This window comes from Cottoperca gobio, chromosome 13, assembly GCF_900634415.1.
Source record: "Cottoperca gobio chromosome 13, fCotGob3.1, whole genome shotgun sequence".
In the NCBI taxonomy this organism is placed as follows: Eukaryota; Metazoa; Chordata; class Actinopteri; order Perciformes; family Bovichtidae; genus Cottoperca; species Cottoperca gobio.
The window spans coordinates 8,024,974-8,047,210 of NC_041367.1; the positions used below are offsets into that span (position 1 = coordinate 8,024,974).

Here is a 22,237-nt window from a genome sequence, read left to right on the forward strand (position 1 = left end):
CCTCATGCCATCTGCCTTCTTTGCAAATTAGTGTTAGGAAATGGAATTTAGGGACGAGCAGAATCCTGAATCCAACAGGTACGTCGGGGGCACAGTGGGATTTGAGGTGCAGTCCGGAAATACTAGGACAGTGACACATTTTGTAACTTTATTTACCTTTACTTCAATGTGTCCAATTTGTTTTATTTCCCTAAAGTGGGGAGACTTTGTGATAAAAGGGCTATGAATAGTATACTTGTTTATTTCATGTAGGCGTGTACACCATCAAGTCAGCAAAGTCAGCGCTTCAATCTCACAGCCGGTCTCATAATTAGATCTAATTTGCTGGAGTACAGGGCCAATACAAAAACAAAGAATGTACCACTGTCCAAACTATCATGGCAGTGTTGGGACAGGATGAATGACATGAGACTATGAGAGGGTGTCATCACTGGAACGCAAAGACATCCTCTTACAGTAAATCTCCTCCAAAATGGTACCAAATACTTTAATTTGTCACTTTTTTTCTCCCTCATTTCATCTCTATTTAAGACTGCTCATGTTGTCAGTTACACACAAAATGTTATTAACATTAAATTAAATTGCCATTGTTTATCCAAATAGTAACTACGCTCTGATGTGAGATGTTCCAGCATCTGCTTTGTATTTATTACGATGGGAAATGCACAAAAACAATTTGTGTTCTCTCAACATCATCCTCAAGCTTATTTGAGGCATTTTTCAAGGCTAATTGGTGTTTATGCATTTCTTAGGCCTTTTATTAAATAGTTGCAATTAAAATAACATTTGTTTAGATAAAAAAAAAAGAAAAACCTTGTGCCAGGTGGGAATTTAAATCTTTTGGGATGGAGTGGGATGGCACATCTGCTCAAGCGAGTTTTAATAGTTGGAAATCCTGAGAAAAAGGCAGTGAAGGATACAATAAACAGTCATGCGTATCTCTTAAATAATACCACTGTTTCTAAATGTACTGTCTGCAATAAATGTCAGTCTTCATGTTTCATTCATGGCTCTCTTTTACAAGTCTTTGCAACATAACATCGCAGCACGTAAAGGCTATCCAAGGCTTCCCATCATAGACACAAAACTCTCATTGAATCGTGTGTTTTACAGGACTTTTGTTCTAACCTCACATAACACTGATCTCTTCTGTACGTGACAGGAAGTTAAAGTTCTGCAGTCTCTCAGGAAATGATGTCAGAAGTGTTGATAATAATATCACTGACAGTCTGAATCACATCCCTAGATTTGAACACACACGCACAATGTCTGACGCCGGCAATTAAGCCTTCAGACTCCTGATCTGACACCTAAATCATCGTGACAATGATGCTGCGTGACTGTGTGACGTGTGTGTGTGTGTGTGTATTTGTGTGTGTGTGTGTGTGTGTGTGTGTGTGTGTGTGTGTGTGTGTGTGTTTGAAATTGAAGGAAAAAGTATTGATTGTATGTGTATTTGCACGGATGCGCGTCTGCCAGAAGGTATGTTGGTAAATTCTCACAAATGAAACTTGGCTCTCCCACCTACAGTGCCAGGGTGTGATGTTCTTCATGGCTCTGAGATCTATTTCTGATCCAAGTGCCAATCACACTCTTATCACCTAGCAACCAGCGACGGGAAAGTAGAAAGAAGAAGAAAAGAACTGATAATGTAGACAAGATATTAAACTTCATATGTTTCTGCAAATTAAAAGTGCCACAGGTGTGCAAACATTCACCTAATATTAAACTTTACCCTTTTGTTTTTAAATCCAAGCATCTATTCTGTGCAAACCTAACTATTTTTCTTGAGTGACAGTTTGCATATGACACATTCTGATTCAGAGACACACTCCCACAGGACATTACCTATAACAAGGCAACCCCATTTCCTACATCTGCCATACCGACTAACATATCCTGCCTGACTTTCATCTTCTCAAAATGAATTCTCATAAGCCCAGACACTAGCTAACAGGACACACATAATACATTCGCTCTCAGCTGTGAAGAACTCCCCAGAGACATGCGATGTTGCTGTTCTCATTCTTGGTGGCATTCCCAGTTTCTGTCTAAAAAGAAATAGGTGTTTTAAACTGTCATGGATTGGGATTTTCTGTTCTTTGAGATGAAATCGTTTTAAAACTTACTTTTGTCACTGTTAAAGGAAGTTAGTTTGAAATTTTAGGGATGCCGCTGATTTGCTTTCTGGCGAAGCTTGAGATGAGGAGATTGATACCACTATGATATCTGTCCAATCAATCTAAGGCTCCCGCCAGCTGTTGGTTAGCTTAGTTTAGCACAATGATTGGAAACACAGCTAGCCTGGCTCAGTCCAAAGAATAAGGTTTTAAGTACACAGAGCACGCACAGACCTTTCAGTTAAAGAACTACGGAATAGAAAAAATCAATCTGTTTTGATGTTAAACACAAGCATCTGAAAGAGTCTGACATGTCAAGGGGAAGACTATTTAGTAAATCTGTCGACATGCTGCATAGTGAATTTGTATGCAGCATTTGATTACTTCAACTTAATTCATATTGTGAGACAGTAACAGGCTTAACTACTGGGGCTACTAAATAGGGATTGAGTCTTAGTGAGGATAAAAGCCAATTTAACTTTGGCATAAATTAAACCTGGGAAGTAGCTCTACTAATAATCTTCAGATATATTTTACTTTTAAAAAAGAGACGGTAGCTTAAACAATTCTTAAATATCATTTATTATTATTATTATTATTATTTTTACTACCACTAACTACTACTATCCTTATTACATGTATTACAGACCCATGCCTAGTTATCTGCCGAATTGTTTATTCATCTGTATTTGGCAACAGAGTGTAAAACATTTTCCATTAGCAACAAAACTGTGTGTGCGTGCGTGTGTGTTGTTTGTGTGCATTTAAAAAAATATTTGGTTTGTATGTACACTCCTGTCCGTTAGCATTATATGGGTTTGTGTGCGTGCGTGGGTGTGTGCATGTATGCATGTATTGATTGCCGATGCAGGAAGGTGTACTTGCACGGTATTTCCAATAACCCCAGCCGTTTACATCAGGCTAAATGTTAACTCAAGGCCTGTGTGTGTGTGTGTGTGTGTGTGTGTGTGTGTGTGTGTGTGTGTGTGTGTGTGTGTGTGTGTGTGTGTGTGTGCGTGTGTGTGTGCGTGTGCCTCACTATGCTGCATGCTTATCAAAGCCTGTGCTGCCTCCACTGTTTTGCCACTCTCTCATGACAAATCAGCTTTAAATATTCTCCCTTGTTTCTCAGTCACGCCCACAAAAGCATAGAGGCATGAAAAACACGAACACACACACACACACACACACACACACACACACACACACACACACACACACACACACACACACCCTGGAGGTGAACACTGCATGCCGAGGGGTGTCAGCTTTGGTCAGCATCGGCTCTCACCCCACATTTCTCCTCCTCTCTCTTCACTTCCTCTGTTCCCTCCATCCTGCACCATCTTCTCTACCTCTGCTTCCCTCTCTTTTTCACCATGACAGAAACACTAAAGCTCTAATTTTTCTTTTTGGTTTTCATCAAATGTACACAGGATTTACATCCTCACATTTTTTTTTATATTTCACGCCTCAGGGACCAAGACAAACCTCGGTCCCTGAGGCGTGACCAAGGGTTGACATGGTCCTTGAGGCGTTAAATATTAATACATTGAGAATGGTCAAAAAAAAACACATACTGCGCCACTACTAGGGCTGCAACTATCTGGATATTCGATGAATCTGTCGATTATTAATTTAAATAATCGATTATTAATCGGATAAAAACATTTGATTATTTCCTGCGTTTTATTCCATTTACGGGAGATAAAACACAGATATTTTACACATTATATTTGTATTTAAATTTGAACCTGTAATTGTGCATCTGCCACAGAACCTTTCTACGCTGTAGTCTCTGCCTCCGCTGTTTGTCAAATGCTTCCTCCAGAGACAAAAGAGTCTGGCATCATTCCCTGTTATTCATCATGTGAGCTTCAAAGGGCGGGGCATTGGCTGATTTACTGCCCCCACCTTAGCTGACATTGCCACAGCGTGTGCCGTGCATAACATAGATTTAACTAATCGATGATGAAATTCGTCGCCAACTATTTTTATAATCGATTTTAATCGATTTGTTGTTGCAGCCCTAGCCACTACTGTATCTCTCTTCCTCTTCCTCCGTCTGTTATCTTATTCTTTCCTTTGAGATTATCATTGTGGCGCAGCCCCACCTTTGCTGCTAAAACCAATTAACTTCTTCATCACCTTCCGTCCATGCAAAGAGACTTCATGTTTTTTGCAGTCAGTGTAAAAGTGTGGGGAATTGGGATTATGAAATGTAGCGATGGCATGAAGAGGAAGGCAGAATATGGAAGGGATAGACTGAAGGGACCTTTCGGTAACTCTCCAGTCTAACTAACTGAAGTGATGATCAAGAAGGAGAATACATGTTTAAAGAACGGGGGAGTGTCTTGTGCATTAGGCACGCGACGTAGGCCTTCATCTGAGTGTTACATACGTGTAGAGGCAGCTGGAGTGTACATAGCCATGAATAATAGAGATCAGCAGGGCTACATCTATAATTATAGACAAGAACACACCACATGCATCATGTGCCTTCAGTTGGACACAAAAGAGCTGCTGTATTAGCTTGGTGACCAAAGAGTTGTGGTCTGAAAAGGGTCAGAGGATAACATGATTTCCATCTGAATCATTCCCTTTTAAGTCCGTTCTTAAAATAGTGGATGTGTGTCAAACAACAGACTTGTTTTTAAAGTCATTTGTGCTAGAAAAATAAATCAGTAGTTCTATATTTGGTGTTTGTTTTGACTGCGTACTTATCAAGCAAAAGAAATGTGAGTTTTCGGTTCCAACTGACGATGTCCGTAGGCCCACTGGTAATTTGCAATAACTGGCACAAAAAATGTTTGTAATATCACTTTAAATCTAATAAACACACGGGCAGTTAGCCAACAGAGTGGGGTGATGTTGTTATCTTAGTCCCATCTGTGATTTGATCACTCTCTCTGTCTGTAGGTGTTGCGATGCGAATCACCAGGTAACACGACAGCCCCGTTATCTGGAGTTGTGCTGTCACCACAAATGGACCTCTAACCATTTAAAACTTTAAATTATATGTATTTATTACTTTTTCTAGCCTCTTCAAATGATCTAACTTGTAACTATTTGTGTAATGAGGTTTGACTTTTAAAATCTGCTTAGAAATATCTTGGTTGCCTGGCAACATCATCATATAGAACTTTGTATTTTGAAGCTTTTGGTTGACTTCAGTGACGAGACTGTTTAGATATTGATGAGTCACACTTGTGACTGAAATCCTCCGCAAACACCTTCACACACACACACACACACACACACACACACATGCGCGCGTTTGACTTTCCACATGCAAACAAAACCAAGTGTGTTCTTCTCTTTTCTCTTTCTTTCATTTTCAGTGTGAAAGTGTCAGCATGTGACAGTCAGTGCGCATGAGAAAATGTGTGTGTGTGTGCTATGTGGGTATTTGTGTGTGCGTGTGTGTGGGTGTGTGTTCCTTTGAAGCTGACACAAAGGCATGTCCTGTGACACGGACAGAGGAGGTTAGACAAACAGCCACAGACATTACCAAAACGCTGCTCACTGAGCTAACCTTCCCTGTTACTACACACAACGCAAAGTAAAGGGAGGGAAAAGCCCAAATAAAAGTGTAGGAAGGTTAATAATCGAGAGACAAAGCGTAAATGAAGGACAGTGGGATGGACAAGAGAGAAACAGGGGGGAGTGATTGAGTGAGGTAGAGAAGGACACAGAAGAGAGAAGAAGGACGTGAAAGAGAAACGGGAAGAGAAAAGTAAAGACAAAGCAGATAAAGAAAGAGGGAGTAGTGTCAGTGGAAAGACAGGGAGGGAAACAATGCCACAGCTACTGTACTGTGAAAACAGCAAGGAAAGTTCACAAATCCCAGAGACACCTCAACACACTGCATAAGGCTACACCAAAGAGCATGTCTGAGTTGCACTCATAAATAAGGGCAAGATAATAATGCGTTATGTGCATCTGTGAAGTTATGTGCATGTTTGTGTCTGGATTTGTGAACATGCATCATTATTTTGCGTGTGTTGTCTATTTCAAAGAAGAAAAACAAAGTAGGGAAACATCACAGGGAAGCTATGCCTCCCAGTGCATTTAACGTTTCCTTTGGTACTGGAGCATTTTTATCCGTTCTTTCCATATTCACCGTTGAGGTGAAGATGGTCCTTTTGGGCCTGTGATTAGCATTAGCATCCACTTAGCTTTTGCGAGTGCCTCTGGGGCATCTATGACTCAAACACTTGTTGATGGGGACAAATTAGCCTAATGGATATAAAGAAGAGGGATGAGCCACTAGGGTGGAAAATCTGCGATGGAAAAGTTGAAAAGATAACGTCCACAAGTCAGTCTAAAACCTTTTCAGCATACGCTACTGATGTTGCTATTATGTGTGGTGGAAACACAAATGTCTCCACGCAGACACAAACAGTGTTCACACTTGTCTAAACTGCAATGAAAGGACAATGCCAGGGAGTTGCACATTTAAGATACAAATTAATTCAAAAGCATACCGGTACTTATATATTCCATGATGTACCTGGAGCATCTTTAATGAATGTTTTTAACTGATTTCCCATCTTTTTCAGTGTTAACCCACTACTTCCTCAAATCGAAATGTGTGTGAATGGAAATGGGACACAGCTTTAGTCTTGTTTCTACAAGCTAATGTCTGTATCGCACTAAGCTAACATCTCTACATTCTCCCTTTCTTGTGCCAATCCACTTAGCATGCTCCCGTCCTCTGCTGTGATGTGCTCATGTTTAACACCTTGGCTAAGCTCGCTGAATAATGCAGAGGGGACCGACATTCCCTGAGTCAGCACTGAGGACAGGTCAGTGGAGACGCTGTGGCTGAACGGCTAGAACAGCTGTAACACACAAATAGTGAGGTGGCGCACACACAAGCAGATGCATGGGTGCTCGAACGCCAAAATATGCATATAATATGCATATTCATGGTGACGCTTTAACTGAGGAGCACTAACATGCACATATAGAGACACAGAGAGAGAGAAGGGAAGAAAATAAAATAGAGAAAGATAGCCTGGGGCACATAAAAGGAAATGAGAAGCCTATCTGTGCAAAAAGGGCATTTAGCTCTCAAGGCAGGAGATAGGGATGAAATGCATTATACATGCATATTAAAGTGTGTTTCATAGTCGACACATCTGCCTTTATAACCATGCATTTCGGCATTACCAATTAGATATAATAGACCTTTATTAATATCAAGTCAATTTACATATATTTGTTATTTTGAATTGCATCAAGTGGAAGTTATTTTTTTGTTCCTTTTGGAGTATTTCCTATAGATAACATCTTGTTACATGTTTTTATCCAACTGTTAACAGCTATGTTGGTTACAGATGCTGATATATGCATAATAAACGCCATTCACAAGGATAACACACAAAGCTTCTCCATGTCGTACACTAAGGCTGATATAAAGAACATCAAATATCACAATATTTCTGACCAAATACTTTGATATCGCAACAATATTGTACAGTTGAATGTTGGTACTTTCACAAAATACTTCCACAACAAGATGAATAATCGTGTTTATAGTGGATTTAGTGAGTAAGTGGGTAAAGACAAATAATAGAACAGTCTGGTAAATTCAGTAATGCAGCCTTTAAAACCAGGAAAAGACACTTGTTATCCAAAATCTAAGGCGATATCAAGTCTCAGGATATCAGTATAATATAGATGTATCTCCCAGCCCTAATATACACACGCATAATTCAGAACTCACACGGTCTTGCACATGCCTATATGCACACATGCTCATGAGTCATACACAGCTACTGTGTTGCACAACAGGAAGGGTGAAGGAGGCGTCAAAGGACAACGTCTGACAGAAAGCTTCATCTCGCTAAATAAGGAGAAAATTAATTCCTAGAAAGATTAAGAAGAGAAGGGGACAAGGAAAAGAGAGACAGGGAGGAGGACAGGAAGACATAGAGAAAAAGAAGAAGAAGAAGATGAAGAGGGGGGAAGGAGTGATGGATAAGACAAAAATCCATGACTGCGAGAAGAGAGGAGAAAGTAGATGGGTGTAGGAAGCCGGCTCAAGTTGTAAAGACAGATTGTGAGGAGGGTTTGAGGGAGGGGCAGGATAGAGAGTAGCAGAGGATGAGGGATGAGAGGGGTTTGTCCCTGTGTAACCTCCTACACTGTGATAGAGTGTATTTACCTACACTTCATTAACAACCTCCCTGTTTGTGTGTGTGTGTGTGTGTGTGTGTGTGCGTGTGTGTGTGTGAGTGAGTGAGTCTGTCTGTACAGTGTGTGTGGCTTGATGCAGAGTGTTGCGTGTCGTGTGCATTATATTCTGTGTTATCTCTTTGTTCGATCCTGTATCTGTAGACGTACTGTTTCTGAATTTCGATACCTGTTCCTGTTAATCCAACAGAGGGAGGATTTCTGTTTCAAATAACTCTAGTTTAAGGTTGGATTAAGAACTGGGCATTTGCTATACTTTTCACGAACCAAGAAATGCCAGGAGATTCCCTGATATTTCTAACGTCTGTCATTCAAACTGCTAAGTATCAAGAATACCATCTTAGATGCAATCACCCCGTATGCATTTCATAGATTTATTTAAGTGACTCTGTGCATCTGTTTTATATGTGAAGGGCTAATGTCTCTGTGTGTGTGTGTGTGTGTGTGTGTGTGTGTGTGTGTGTGTGTGTGTGTGTGTGTGTGTGTGTGTGTGTGTGTGTGTGTTAAAGGCTTGTTAGAGTAGCAGTTGGCTCCTGCTGACAGCTACTGCAGTCTGAACAGCAGGGCTGACGAGGACAATCAATTAGCCCAGCATATACACACACATTCACACACACACTTTCCTTTTTTTTATTTAAATATGAGCATGGAATAAAACACACATCTAAGGACATATACAATGTACAGTCACAAATTAATAAACTTCTTATGAAACAACATATTCAGTTTTCTTTATATCTCCATGCCTTTATGATTTAACACAGAACTTTATGAAAAACTGGAAATTGGTTGCTGGGCTGGGTGTGTGAGCGTGCGTGTGCGTGTGCGTGCGTGTGTGTGTGCTTTTGCTAAGCCCCAGCTGGAGCAGCACAAGTTTATCAAATATCAGCCTTAATCCCTCTAAGGGCTGCTTGGACGCTGTTTGCTAGATGTATGTTTGTGTGTTCGCTCTGAGCGTTGTGTGTGATGCTGAGCAGATGCTGATGTTTTGACAGCCATCCTGCTCTCAGTCTGTCTGCCTCACATAAGCTGTGTGTGCGTGTGTGTGTGTGTGTGTGTGTGTTGTGTGTGTGTTGCATGTGTGGTCAGAGCGCAGGGTTAAGCAGTGGTCTGGCTGTCAGTGTGTATCTGACCTTTTATCTACCACTGGGATCACTTATCCTGCAGCAGGCTCCACAGTTGCACATAGCACCACCCTCCTGCCATTTCCCTTCTCCTTTTTATGTTTTTTCTCTCTTCTGCTTCTTTTTCTAACCGTTAACTTTTCTTTCAGCCACATTTTCCCCCTCTGATATCCCTCTAACAAGCCTTCTCTCTTTTCTTCTATGCTCCTATCCATGTCCCCTATTCCCATTTCTCCTTCTCTCCTCTATATTTGTATCCTCTACTTCTCTCTCTCTCTCCGCACTACCTCACTCTCTGTTGCTCAGATACCAAATTCAGAGAGTGAAAATGATGAAATGAAAACAGGAGAGGGGAAGCTAATGAAGACAAGAAGAGACAGAAGAAGAGGGAGATAGACAGTGGGAGAAATGCTGAGATACACAAATGGAGAATCAGAGAGAGTAAGGGAAATATGGGGAGAAATGCTGACAGTTGGAGAGGGAAAGATAAAAGTGTTTGACAGAGGATGGAAAGAAAGAAGAATTTGTGTCAGACCACCGTTGTCGGAGTAACAAAGACATAGCACTCACAGTGCACTAAAGGAATTCTCTCTCTCTCGCTCAGACACACACACACACTTATATAAAACACACAACATAAATACACAGTGTTTATCTCTTATTTCTTTCAGCAGGGGCAAATCTCCTGGGGTGAGAGCGGCTCCTGCTCTCATCTTTCTGCAGTGTCACTTCTGACATTTGTCATGTTCTCACCCTCACTTAGCCCTTGTTAGAAAGAAACCCACTGGCGTCACACCATTTCTTTGCAGGATCTTGTACTTTAAAAGTTTCAGGAGGTACTGCAAATATTTGAAGCGCTTGATTCCTTGGTGTCTTTTTCTTGAGAAAAGTTCAGAATATATTTTTTGTTTTTGTTTTATCGACTGACCTGTTGTTTCCCTTCCTTTTCTTAGGCACACTGCATTGTGAATGAGAGATTAGGCTTTGCAAGACTACGTGAGTCCTTTTACAAGGCTACGTCTGACATGACTGTGATGACTTAAGTTCAGGCGGTCAAACTAAGAACATTTGATGAATACATAGAATATATAGAGAATTGATTTTTGGCTTCGAGGCTCTGACCTCGTCACACTGGACACACACAATAACTTGACACATCAGATGGGTTTCACAGAACCATCTGAGAAGCCCTCAATGGAAGCTGTTTGAAAAAGGGCAGGCACTTTCAAAATGTACTTGACAGGTGATTGGATGTACCATCGGTCTCTCATGAAAAGAGAAAACATATTTTCCCCTTTGAGGAAACAGCCTACAGTGCTGTTCTTTGCTCTCAATGAGGAAATGATCTCCAGTTCTGATACTGCAGCATATACGTATGCTAACCTCTTAAGGAGCCACCATTGTTGTTTTGAACGAACAAGGAAACAAACCCCCCTGCCTTTTGATTGAGTTTGGTACATACATCATTTTGTTTTTATATACATACTTTGCCTGCAGCTTGATAACAGATCAGCTGGCTTTCTTTTATTATCCAACTGAAATCCAAACACGTGCCAAATAGCTGCACAAGAGATCTTTTTAATTTCCCTCACAATCCCCCTCGGATAGCCTGTTTCCATGCAACACCTTGCCTGAGGGGATATCAATGTAGTTAACACGCCAGCTGCAACTACAGTGGCATTGTTACACACCAGAGGTATTTATGTAAATATGAAGTGTAATGTGGTACTTTACAAGAAGCTGTTCTGACCGGTGGTCCAACACTTTACTGTCACTTAATGTTGCTGTTGTCTATCACCCAAATGTTTGAGTCCATTTGTCTGTGTTAATGTGTTTATAGGCTACATTATAACCCACTGTTGAACTGAAAGTGTCTTATACAGCTGAGTACTTTTTGAGATATGTTTTACATTTACAAAAGTACATTACTTTGCTAAATAAGCATGGGTAGCAAGAGTAAACTAGATTTTTTTAATGATCAAACCGGAAAACGCAGCCTAATGTTGGACATATCTTTTCCGATGAAAGCAGCTAGCAGCACTAGCTCGAAAAGTTCGCTACATCTAGCGGAAAAGTCGCAAAGTTGGCAACACTGACAGCCCGTCCCTTCAGGCCTTCCTCCGAATCCAATCCTCCAGAATGATCAATTTGAACGTAAACCACAAAAACGGATATTGTTAGCACTCGCAGCTGTCAAGCTAGCAGACTCAGGAAGACTCAGATATTGCGCAATGAGAGAACCGTCCAATTCATTTGGCCCAAATGGAAAGATGGGACGGACTAATTAGTCATGCGACTGTACTATACAACTTTTGTATAAGAACATTCCATTTATTGCTTGCTGTCGGGATGTAAAGAGTATTTCAGCAAATATAACAAAAACATTTCTAAATTACTCACCCTAGCTTTCCAGGTTGAGAGTATTTGTTTTAACACAGACCTCTGCTGTATGTCAGTGGAGATTACTGCATTCAGTTTGGCACACACAAATACACCATCCATCCCCAAACACACACACACACACACACACCAGCACACACATCCTCTCCTCTTTAAATCTTTATATTTCTAACAAACTCAGACAAATGGATCAGAAGTTTTCTCATGCATTTACTGTTAAGTCACATTAGCTTTGTTTGTCAAGGACTGAGACAGAGCGTACGCTGAGGGAGAAGACAGCTCACTATCCAGTTAATCTACATCATCCTAAATCTGCACACACTCTATTTCCCTCCCCTTATTATCCTTTATTCTTATTCATCAGTGTTTCTCTCACTTTCTTTTTGGGGGGGGGGCCTCAATGTGTGTTCGCAAACTTCCTCTCTCTTTCCAAACTTTCCTGTCGATGCTCTTTGTTTCTTTTTTCACTTTCACTGCTTATTCAGCACACTCCATCCCACTCCTGCTTCTCCTTTGTAGTGCCGTGCACTCTCTATCACTCTTTTCACACATCTTCTCTTTTCATATCACTTTGCCTCACTTTAACTCGTCAGCTGTTTTTGTGAAACTCACATATTGGCAGACTCCACCATCTCTCTGCTCCCTTCCTTCAGTACTTCCTCTTCGATTTACCCCCGGTCGACCTCACATCTCCCCTTCAATTATAACTTTCCACTTGTTTATTATCCCACTTCTGTTCATTAATTCCCTCTCTCTTCCTAGCTTTCTGCTAACTCTAATTTCCTTCTTTGCCACCTTTATTCTCTTCATGTTCTTCATTTCATCTTCTCTTTCATCCACTGGTCTAATCCACCTTCTTTCTTAATTGCTCCCTGCATCTCTCTCTTATCCTGTCTCTCTTTCCATGCATCTCTTACTTTCTCTCTGTCTCATTTTCCTGCTACTGTTATCTGAATCCACTGAGCCAGTCAGATGGCTCAGCTACAAAACTGCCTACGCTGTCCAACGACTAAACATCTGTCTCCCTCCCTTTCTCCTTCTTTCAGGCCTGCTCTCTAATTCTCCTCTGCTGTGTCCCCAACTCGGCTCAATTTCAGAAGTGCTTTATTGGCTTGTAAATTGAGTTAGTATAGCCAAAAAGGAGACAGCATACATCAGTGGAGGGAAATAATTATCATTAACAAACAACTGGAAGAGTTGTAATTTAAAACAGAACTTTAGAATGCAAGTATATACACAGTAATCACAAAGTAAGCACATCCATTCAGTTACGTTACACAGCCATAACTATCTTAAAGCGATAGATTGACTTTTAGGAAAATTAGCTTCCCGAGAGTTAGACAAGAAGATCCACTCCCACCTCAGTCAGTACGAAGCTACACCTTACTTATCTTAGCTTAGCTTAGCTTAGCATAAAGACTGTAAACAGGATGGATCCTGGCTCTGTACACAGGTAACAAAATACAACTGCCAGGCCGCCCAAGCTAATCCTTTTGTTCAGGGCTCAAGTCTCTTTTAGGGGAGCTAAACCCTCCAGGCTCCCCCATAATTCAAACGCTGGATTTAGCTACAACTATACCGCATTTCGTTACTTCTGCAAGATGTTGTGGTCACGTTGGGGGAAGTTTTGCTTTTAATCTCTTCACATGCACAAAACCTTTTGGAGCATTATCCTTTTTCACAGTCCACATGTCAGGTCTTCACCTCTTTTTATACATAACTCGTCACGGTAATGGGCTTAATAAGAGAGAACAAGTGATTATGGCTGTTACATGAATTCTTATCATCAGCGTGAAAGAATTCAATGTCTTTCTGTATAAGGATATTCTGTGTATTTTGATGATCTTGAGGAATTCATTGTTCTATTCAACAATCACATTTAGGGCATGAGGTGAAGAAGCTTAATTATGTTTCCAGTGAGTTCACTGAGTGTGCACGAATGTACCATGACCCTCCCAATTCGGGAAGCCAGATCTGTCTGTAGTCTTCATCAGTGGCAAGCTACTGCATGTTGATAGAGCTGTGACTGTGCCTTCTTCTTTTTCTCCTACCTTTTCCTTTATGCTTTAAACTTTGATCAGATACAGAGATCAGATAATCTGCTGATGTTTGGCACTATCCTCTGTCCGCTCTCCCTCTCCAGAAATACCTTATCTTTCCCTCCCTCTTCTCCTCTATCAGTCATGCTTTCTTCCATTTCCTCTTTTATACTCTGTCCATTTGGCTTGCCGTTGGTCTTACTATCTCTTTTCGAAGCTGACAGGGCAGAAAAGTGGAGGGACAGGGCTTTCAACTTGGCATATCTCTCTCAAAACACCTTTTCCCTCTTCTCCTCCTCTGTGCCCTCTAACTCTTCTAAGATCCCTTCTAAACTTTCACTTTTCTCCTGCCTCCCTATCCTCCTTGAATCTGAGCAACACTGAGCCTACACCTAGCTCCACTCAATTTCCAAGGCATCATCTCACTCTTTGCTTCTCTGTCCAAGTGGTCGCCACCCTATTTCCTCAGTGCAGGAGAGGAAAAGACTGTCCGCCAAATGTTAAGGGGTGGAGTATCTTTAGGAAAGTGTGTGTGTGTGTGTGTGTGTGTGTGTGTGTGTGTGTGTGTGTGTGTGTGTGTGTGTGTGTGTGTGTGTGTGTGTGTGTGTGTGAGATGACAAGTGCTTATTGGGGGATTCCCTTGAAAGGGAGATCCTGTAATTGTGTCTATGTCGGCCTGGGTGGGCGGGTGGGGAGTACTGCCATGTCGGGTGTCCTGAGAGTGACTCATTAATTCCTATAACCTCAGTGACTCTCCTCCCTGCTGTCACTCCTTTGTTTAATACAGTGACACAGAAACATTTGGAACCCATTTGCCTCTTGTCTTAAATCAATCAAGATGTTGCAGGACGCAGTGACCAGGATGATGGCCTTCCAGAAATGCCACAAGCAAATCTACACTATGTAGTCCTGCACCTCAAAGCACAGAGAAAGAATAAGTTCAGGACGGCCTTTTAGGGTTAGTTCACATTTAACAAGAGTGTGTGATATGATCGAAAGACTGTACATTATTTGTGTGTGTGTGTGCGGCGGGTGTGTGTTATCAGAGACAAGGCCACTTTGAGTTCTCAGACACAGTCAAGGACCATGACATCACACTGACATACGCCTAGCTCAGCTCAGTATGAGAACACACATGCTCATATGTCTGCATTTGCATATGTGTGTTCTACTGTATAACGTGTTCCTTTAGTTCTCTGTGCCCCTTTTTTTATAGTCTGAAAGTCAATGTATCCACAATTGATGTTAAAATGTCTGTTGGTTTACAAAGGTTGACTGAAAGTATTATCCTTGTGCAGGTAGCTTTTTTGTTGTGCAAGTGTGCTGACATGCATGTCTGTGACACTGTTTGCCGCATTATATTTGTTCATAGAGCCAACAGGGTGAACTAGCTTTTGATTAAAAAGAGCTGAAACAGATGGGGGGGAAGATGGTAAGATAGAGAGAGAAATGAGAAAGGGGGAGATTGAAAGAGGAGGATCTGGAGAGATACGTAGCGAGGCATAGACTGATAAGACAGCACTGAGAGAGGAAGGCAACAGATAAGAGAACAAGTATTGGAGGAAACAGAAAGAAGCCAGGAGCCTTTAGAAAATATATTGTGGTTCTGTGCCTGAATGGTTATTCTAATTTAGCACAGTGACCATAATGACTGCATGATACTATGTTCGAGAGTGTGTTTCTTCACAAAGTTACCCGCGCCACTCTACAAGCTACATCGAAATGTTTTCATACTTTTAAAGTGAGTGGTGCATGCGTGTCTGAATGTCCATGTGTTTACTTTCACACACGACTAGAGAGTTTGCAAGTGATATTGTTGCATAGCTTTAGTCAACAGGGTTAAAAAAAAAAAATACAAATAAAAGATAACAGTGCACTCAAATCTCCAGAGTATTGCACACATTCCCTTGTACTCGTAACGTTGTGCAACACCTTCTCTGACCTCGGTGTGAGTATTATGAAATGCTGTGAAGCCCAGGTGTGCTATGGAATTAAACATTAGTAGGACTACTGACAAATTCTCTTTGTGATTGTGACTTCACAAAAAAATAGACTATGATAAAAGCATCTCTACTTGGCTATAGAAACAAATAATGAATGAATTCATCTTATGAAAAATGTAAAATGACAATGACATGAATCATATAAGCATATGTTTGTTGATGTCTGGTGCCTTTTCATAATGTGTGAATTTTATACTGGACATCTGAGGATAGAATTTCTCTGAATATGCGTCAAAGATTCACGTGGATCCGGTAGCGCTGCCCAAAAGCTCCGACAGAAGTCAGTCAGTCACAAATTGGCAGCCAGTGTGTAACATTTTGTACTATCATGATGCGTCAGAGTATTGTTAAGACCGAGTCACTTTTTAAAGAAAGAATTGAGCAGTTGAAACTTTTTTCACTTTTTCACAATAAATATTGTGTTTGTGAGCCACCTGAACAAAATGCACGTTACGGTTCGGTATGTACCTCGGTTATGGGGTCAAGGTTCGGTACGGTTTCTATACAATAGGTAAAACAAAGAAAATGCGTTTTTATTTTTATTTTGAGAATTATACTTCATCCCTAGTGAATGTGATGATAGTGTTCACGTCTTGGTGACAGGTAGTCTGACTACTGTAAGCTTGTTTCTGTCAGTGCCTGCATACACATGTAAATATTTCCCTGCCCTAAAGTGTTGCTTACACACACACACACACACACACACACACACACACACACACACACACACACACACACACACACACACACACACACACACACACACACACACACACAGAGTCTGTGTAATAGAATTGATCCTATCTGGGTCATCTGATCTCAGAGATGATAAGTTGTTAAGGGCAGAAAGGCCAAATATTGTTTACATAGCTCTGTGTGTTAACATGTGTATTTATGCCAAGATCTTCAATGGCAATGAAAAGATCAAGCAAAATGCTGAACAAACACATAAGAAAAAAAAAAACCTTTGGGGGAATTCCTCAAAGTAAGCTAAGACATACCGTCAAATCACACACACACACACACACACACACACACACACACACACACACACACACACACATGCACACACACACATGCACACACACACACACATTCATACACACACATTCAAATGCACAAAGGTACCTACATGGGCACATTCAATATACATGGATGAGTGAAAGCCGCGGAGCCCCTATCAGTTTGTGGTTCCATTCAGCACATGGAAAACCAAGCTAATCAGCACCAGTCAATCAAACAAGGGAATTAAGCTCTCATAATCGGCATAAGCCGACTGTAAATGCATAAACACACACACACACACGCACACACACACACACACACACACATGTAAAGATAACTTCTGCAGTGGATTAAAGCGCTGTTAAAAGGCTGTGCAGCATCTAGCAACCAGTCTGTCTCAATAGCAACTATCACAGCGATGTCTTTGTGCAACAAAAAACAGATCAAAGAATTCACTTTGATGAAATAAATCTGATTAGATATTATGAACAGAACATAAAGGTGGCAACTCTGTCAGAGAGATCTTCAGAGAGTGACAGTGTTTAAAAAAAACTGCCATCTCATCTTTCAAACTCCTGTGAGAGAATGATTAAACACTTGTTGTTTTACGGACCGCTTTAAAAGAACAACTCAAATGTTAACGGCCATCTTTTGCTTGAGTGAACTAAACGAATCATTTCCTGACAAAATCATCACAGGGTGTTCCCTCATGTTGGATTAGTTTGACAGATGGCAAGTATAAACAGGGATATGTGCAATAGTGAGAGATTTGTTCTTTCTTTGAAATGTTACCAAATTAATTAAACTAAAGTATGTGTTTAGGTTTGAAATACATAATAAGAAGCACTCTTGCACCAAAACACAGAAGTGGGGAACGTTTTCTTCCTAAAGATGAGTGTATAGCTTTATTCAGAATCTGATGATATGTAAAAGGCCAACAAAAGTGCAACTGTTTTAGAGAGAGAGGGAGAGAGGTAGAGAGGGAGAGAGAGAGAGAGAGAGAGAGAGAGAGATGTAGAGAGAGAGAGAGAGAGTAGAGGAGGGAGAGATAGAGAGAGAGATAGGCGATATACCTAGATAGCTGTAAGCGAGCATCTATATGTCTCTCTCTCTCGCTCATCTGGGCTCTCCCTCTCGACACTTCTCTCGATCGTCATTCTCTCGCTCTTTCTCTAGGGCTTCTCGCGCTGCTCTCCGCTCTCTATCTCTCTCTCTCTCTCTCGTTTATTTCTTTTCTCGTTCTATCTCCTCCTCTCCTAACTACTCTCTACCTCCCTGCTCTCCTACTTTCTCGCTCTCTCTCTACTCACTCTCTTCTATCTCTCTAGGGAGAGCTGCTCCCTCTATCTATCGTCTCTCTCTCATCTCTTCTCGCTCGTATCTCTCTCCGCTTTCTCTTGCTCTCTCTCCTCTCTCGCTCTCTCGCTGCGCTCTCTCTCTCTTCTCTCTCTCTCTCTTTTTCTCTCCTTTCTCTCTCTCTTGCTCTTTTCTCTTTTTCTCTCTCTCTCTCTTCTCTCTCATCTCTCTCTCCTTTTCTCTTTCTCTCTCTCTTGCTCTTCTATTGTCATCCTCTTCTCGCTCGATCTCTCTCTCTCTCTCTGCTCTCTCCGTTTAGCTTTACTCTCTTTCCTCTTTCTCTCAATCTCTCTGGGCTCTCTCTCTCTCTCTCTTCTCGCTCTCTACCCTCTCCCTCGCCCATCTCCCCCCCTTCTCTCCCAGAGATAGATATTAGTAGATTATATATATATATTATCTAGATCGGTATCTATGGATATTCTACTCTATCGATATATATATTTCAATTCCTACATATTTAGTTTTCGATCATTTGGAGATTTTCTGTAGAACTGAAATGGAGATCTGGAAGTTTCGTTGGAACAAATAATAAAAACTTCTTTTTCTAAAGTCTTGTAAAAGCATGTGGGAGCTTTATCACTGCCTTCTTCTGATCTTTCCTGCTTCATACTTTTTCAGTGAGAGAACAAAGACTTTTATCTCGCTGGTATTTTGAACCTTGACCAAATAGAGTTAGTGCAGCTGTTGTCTCCTAACAGTATCAACTTTTATTTTGTAACAAGTCATCTGCTCTTCTCTCCTGTCTCACAGTACTGCTCAGCACAGCTGTCACTCTGTGTGGCGGCTTCTATCAGGTCATTTATTATATAAATGATATACACACTTGTGACTGGGGAAAAAAACCAGGCAACTGTTTTCTGACAGGTTGCAATCAATCAGTCAAACATCTGTAGATTTGGACTTATCAAAGTGTGTTTGACTATTCTAATTGCATGCATAGTAAAGCAGGCTTGGTTCATAGAATTATTCATCATGGACACTTAAATGCTGTAACAAAAAAATAATCTCATCATCAGAAGGTTTCAGAGCTGGTGGGGAGCTACTTCATGTGTAGACAGTCAGACTTGAAATCATGACCTACCCCTCCATGTTATTCTTTTTTTTATTAACACACACACACACACACACACACACACACACACACACACACACACCGGCCTCAGGGGCAGTCGTCCAGGTTAGAACCTAATACAGTGGTATTTTCATGTTTCCCTGCCAAAAGCAACCCTGCAGCTGTGTGCATGACAGTGTGTGTGTGTGTGTGTGTGTGTGTGTGTGTGTGTGTGTGTGTGTGTGTGTGTGTGTGTGTGTGTGTGTGTGCGTGCGTGCGTGCATGTGTGTGTGTGTAATCAAAGGTACTGTAGCACCGTAACTTTAGCCTCAAGTGAAAAGTAAGCATGGCACACCTGCAGGAAGTTAGATAGGCAAGAGGTGAAGGGAGTGTGAAGACTTCAGATTCAATGAAGGAGAGACGCACTGCAGCAGAGATAGAAATCCCACTTTTAACTAGCACAATTGTCTGAGACATGCATGCTACTTATTCAGTTTTCAAAGGCTGAAAATGTGGAGCAGTTTGTCTTCCAACAGACTTTGCTTTTCCTCTTCTTTTGAACCCACTTTACATCATTTAATTGTGTCTCCTTTTACTAGTGTCTCCACTCTGCTTCAGCCTTTTGTCACCCAACAGGTCATTCAGTACAACAAGCCATGCCAGTCAACTGTCACACTTACACACACTTGATCTTGTATGTTTTAAGTAACCCTGTAGGCCACCACAAGACAGATCAGTCATTGCAAGAAAGGTATTTTCATATTTATGAATTATATATTTCAATATATCATTGATTCTTTCAAATCAGTATTACAGCTGAGAACATGAAAGGGATAATAAAAAAATGGATCTAATGAGGCACCTATGTAAGAAGCCCCGTCTAAATGTGATGAAGCTTCAGATGAAACTCCAGCTTCAAGAAGTCAAGTTTAACACATGAGCTAATGATATTTAAAAAAAAAAAGCCACTAATGATACATTCTTTTAAAACATCATTATAATGATGTAGACTGTCCTACAAGGCCAGCCACTATACAAATTACGAGTGTTATAGAGCCACTTCCAGCAGTACAGACACACTGAACACACAAGCAAAACAACCAGGACTCACCGTCTCTCCTGATGTTGCCCCTCAGAACTTTGGCGGTGGAGAACTGAGCCCTGCAGACCCCGGTGATAGTCCCCAACAATAAAACCGTCCACATCTGGAAAAGCACTGGTCCACTCATGGTGATAACAAACTCGTACAAGATTTAAAGCACGTATGTCCTCCTCACCTTCCAGTGGCTCAAATAAAATGTGATTAGTTGAAGTACTCCGCGCACAAGAAAGTGAAAACTAACTTTCCATTCAGCAACTTCAAGCTTTCATAATCTCTCTCCTCTACCCGCAAATGAGAGCCACTTGTTGACTCCTATGCCTGACGCCTGGCGCACACGATGTCCCGTCGTTTGCCAAAGTTCCCCAAAATCCAAGTATGCGTCCTCGTCTTAAAAAGTTGCGAGAGCAAAACTCCGAAACAATTAAGTGCAGGTGGAGGGTAATATAGCTCCGTTCACGGTCAGACATGAGCTTCCAGGCGCCGAACTTCTTATCGTCGTGGAGTAAATAAATTCTGTTGAGTCACTGGGAAATTTTCCGAATAGTTTACTGGTTTCTATCAGACGCGTCTGTGCTATGGAAGTCGGCGCGTCAAACTTTGCCAACTGAGTGGTGCGCGCTCACTTTGTGTGTGTGTGTGTGTGTGTGTGTGTGTGTGTGTGTGTGTGTGTGTGTGTCTGTGTAATGGGGGTGTTTAACTGAGCGAGATGCTGGGGCGGGAGGTCAGAGAGGGAGAAAAAAAAGGACTTTCAAATGCACTTTAGTGGAAAATATGTATGAAAATATCTATCTATATCTATCTATCTATCTATCTATCTATCTATCTATCTATCTATATATATATCTATCTATATATATATATATCTGTCTGTCTGTCTGTCTGTCTGTCTGTCTGTCTGTCTGTCTCTGTTTTATTATTAATACTTTAGGTTAATCATGTTTTCTCCTTCAGAGTGAACAGAGGGAAATACGCCACAGAGGGAACATTTTTGAAGGAAACCTTCAGAGGAGAGCACAGGGAGGGTCACCACAGCTCAACTCAAGAGAGAGGAAGTCTCTGGAGTTAGCTCTTCCCTGGTAGTTATTACACAGAGAGCTAAGGAAACAGCTGGCATGACTTCACTGGATTCTGATGACAGAAGGGCCATTACCTACCATTTATTAATCCAATAGACTATGTGTAATAGGGGCAAGTACATCAAATAATTAAAAAAATATATTGACAAAAAATATAGAAGTACATATAGTATATAAGAAGTACATTGCTTTAATAATAAAACATATATAACCAAGTAATTACTGTAAAAGACAAAATCTCTGTCTGTTCCCTCACTCCGTGGTATTATCTTCTTCGGATCACACTCCCACTGTTATGTTGTTCTCACTGAGGATTATAATCGCATAAAATGGCCAGGAATCATAAAATAGGTCTCTTTGTGTAGGCCAAAGGCAGACCATTTCAAACAGGCATTATGTTTTAGGTAAATGTAGCAAGTACGCTTCAGAGTTTATCCACTATTATGAAATGTCAAGGTGTGACATGCAGTACGTGCATCACAATGTATTCATTGCCCAGTTTCAGTCTCTGTATTGGTCACTTTCTCACTCACACTTGCTGTTAGCATCTCCCCTTCCCTCTCATTTCTTATCACCCATGTCCAAGTGGACCATCCCGTCTCATTCCAGGAGTTATTTAGACTTTATTGGATGAACTTGCCAACTTGAGTTTTTGGCTGACTCAGCAAAAGCTTTCCCATTACCCAGCAATTGACTAATGAGTAATGGAGCACCTTTAAATCTTAGAACCACTTAGGGAATGATATAGGTTATTAATAGA

The 22,237-nt window shown here is 41.0% G+C and overlaps 1 protein-coding gene across 2 annotated transcripts in view; it reads right to left on the reverse strand.

Moving 5' to 3' along the window:
- The window catches only part of pdgfd (platelet derived growth factor d), a 50,338-nt gene extending 29,351 nt beyond the window's left edge, over positions 1–20,987 (reverse strand). For both annotated transcript variants that reach the window (XM_029445560.1, XM_029445559.1), the window contains exon 1: positions 20,411–20,987. In XM_029445560.1, coding sequence (XP_029301420.1) covers positions 20,411–20,528 — 118 coding nt within the window. In that variant the 5' untranslated portion in view covers positions 20,529–20,987. The remainder of the gene's footprint in view (positions 1–20,410) is intronic.
- Positions 20,988–22,237: the final 1,250 nt, after the last annotated feature.